This window comes from Tursiops truncatus, chromosome 5, assembly GCF_011762595.2.
Source record: "Tursiops truncatus isolate mTurTru1 chromosome 5, mTurTru1.mat.Y, whole genome shotgun sequence".
NCBI lineage: Eukaryota > Metazoa > Chordata > Mammalia > Artiodactyla > Delphinidae > Tursiops > Tursiops truncatus.
Genome location: NC_047038.1, coordinates 54,931,953 through 54,934,358, shown reverse-complemented (window position 1 = coordinate 54,934,358; position 2,406 = coordinate 54,931,953). Strand labels below are relative to the sequence as shown.

At 44.3% G+C, this 2,406-nt stretch overlaps 1 protein-coding gene across 1 annotated transcript; it reads right to left on the bottom strand.

Moving 5' to 3' along the window:
* Window positions 1-1,219: 1,219 nt before the first annotated feature.
* On the bottom strand, window positions 1,220-2,001 carry LOC101322276 (ras-related C3 botulinum toxin substrate 1). Its single transcript, XM_004319219.4, has one exon. The coding sequence runs from the start codon at window positions 1,975-1,977 to the stop codon at window positions 1,399-1,401; it is 579 nt and encodes a 192-aa protein (XP_004319267.4). The 5' UTR covers window positions 1,978-2,001; the 3' UTR covers window positions 1,220-1,398.
* Window positions 2,002-2,406: the final 405 nt, after the last annotated feature.

Sequence of the window (2,406 nt, the reverse complement as noted above, 5' to 3'; positions counted from 1 at the left end):
AAATTTTTTTCTAGTGGTTGAAAGGTCCAAGCTCATATTCTTGCCAGTGGGTAAGTTGTACAGAACTTCGTTAGCACGAGCACAGGGTTGACAGAACCTCACAGACCCCAAGGAACATCGTTAGGGCAAGGACAGGAAGCATGTGTACGCTGTGAGGCAAGAGGCGGTCAGTATTATTAGTCCAGGTGCAGTGTCGTTAATCTGGCAGGGTTTACAGTTTAAGAATACCTAAGTATTTTAAAAACTGTAAAGCTGCAACATAGGATTTTTACACCTAGTTACCAGAAAACCAAGGAAAGCACTTACTAGCTTTGGATAAGGTAACATGAAAACAGGAATGCACTTTTACTAATCTACAAAAAAAATTTTCTAATGCATATTCAGAACGATTTTATAATACAAGGAGGCATATTGCTCATTAAGAAGGGGTTCTATAAGAAAAGCACTTACTAAGTTAGCAATTATGAGAATGATGAGGTCAAAGATGGATTAAGTGCCCAATTTCAGGAGGGATGGGCACGTTTAAGGAAAAGGAAAACCTTAAGAAAACACTTACGGATAATACCGGCCTTTCTTCATCATCTACTGCATTTGACAGAAATTAACCTTTAAAAACGTTTACCCGTGACACTTTTAATAGTTTAATTATTACGTATACAATGTAGTGTAAATTAATCTCCATATTTTGTTAAAATACTGTCTTCATCCTCTGATCACAAGTGTTCCACACACTCCACCCAGTGGACCCACGGCCAGAGCAGAATGCTTCATCGGAGGGAACATGGGAGTAAAAGCTCTGTTCAAAATCTCACAAAAGCTAATACACTAATTTGTTTTAAAAATCTCACTACGAAATCAAAAAGATTGATCCAAAGAGCTGAGCTGTTACACTCGTTCATTATGATGTACAGTACAGTGTTAGGTAGTGAACGTGGGCTGGTAAAACAGGATGCATTAAATGGCAACGTTTCAGGAAGGAGGCTGTACTGCTCTTCGCGTCTGAAACTCATTAGCGAGCGTCTGCATCTCCTGCCTCAGAAGCTAGTCTCTTCCAAACAAATGTCTTTGAACAGTTTAGTGCTTAGAGTTCTTAGCCCAACAATGCAACTTAGTTCACAAGGTATTTTGGCAACTCTTAATCTGAGCAAGAATAGGGGCTTTGAGAAATAAGGCTTTAAGGAAGCTCGTCATCTTAGGGCTAAACTTTAATAGGATGTGAAAGTTTGAACTCTTACACTTTAAACAACAAAACCTAGAAATTACTGATTGGTTCAAAACGGTTTTATGGAAAAACTAATCTGTAACAAAAACTTGGCATTGAGTGCGAAGGCTCCACCGTTTGAGCAAAGCGTACAAAGGGTCCTGGGGGACAGGGACAGGCGGGAGGGGCCCGGACATTCACAACAGCAGGCATTTTCTCTTCCTCTTCTTGACGGGGGGCGGGCAGAGAACCGCCCGGATAGCTTCATCAAACACCATCTTAAGACCTCGCTGCGTGAGTGCCGAGCACTCCAGGTATTTGACGGCACCGATCTCCTTGGCCATGGCCAAGCCCTGCGGGTAGGTGATGGGTGTCAGCTTCTTCTCCTTCAGTTTCTCAATCGTGTCTTTATCATCCCTCAGATCAAGTTTCGTCCCCACCAGAATGATAGGAGTGTTGGGACAGTGGTGTCGCATTTCAGGGTACCACTTTGCATGAACATTTTCAAATGATGCAGGACTCACAAGAGAAAAGCAAATCAAGAATACATCCGTTTGCGGATAGGATAGGGGACGTAATCGGTCATAATCTTCTTGTCCAGCTGTATCCCACAAGCCCAGATTCACCGGTTTTCCATCCACCATAACATTGGCGGAATAGTTGTCAAAGACAGTGGGGATATACTCTCCAGGAAAGGCATTGGTCGTATAACTGATCAGGAGGCAAGTTTTACCTACAGCTCCGTCTCCCACCACCACACACTTGATGGCCTGCATCTGGGCTGCTCTCTGGGCCGCAGCGGCGGTGGCCGGGCACTGAGGCGAAGAGCGGAGAGCTCGGAGCGCGGCGGGCGGGCGGGCGCGCGGTTGCGGGTGGCGGGGCGAGGGGTGCCGGGGCCACTGTCCACGCCGCCTTGCCCTCCGCCGTTGTGAAGCCGGAGCCCAGCAGCAGCCGCCACCCAAAGCTGGGGAAAACTCCAGAGTTAATTTTTGTAAAGAGTATAAATTCTGTGTCTAGATTCTGTTTTTGTTCTTTTTTTCATATGTGCATGTCCAATTGTTACATTTATAGAAAAGACTATCTTTGCTCCATTGTATCACTTTTGGTTCTTTGTCAAAGATCAGTGGAATAAATTTATGTGGGTCTATTTCTGTGCTCTCTATTCTGTTCCACTGATCTATTTTTCTACTCTTTCACAAATACTA

Coding starts and splice junctions, on each gene's coding strand:
- LOC101322276 (XM_004319219.4), bottom strand. CDS start 1,977: ATGCAGGCCATCAAGTGTGTGGTGGTGGGAGACGGAGCTGTAGGTAAA.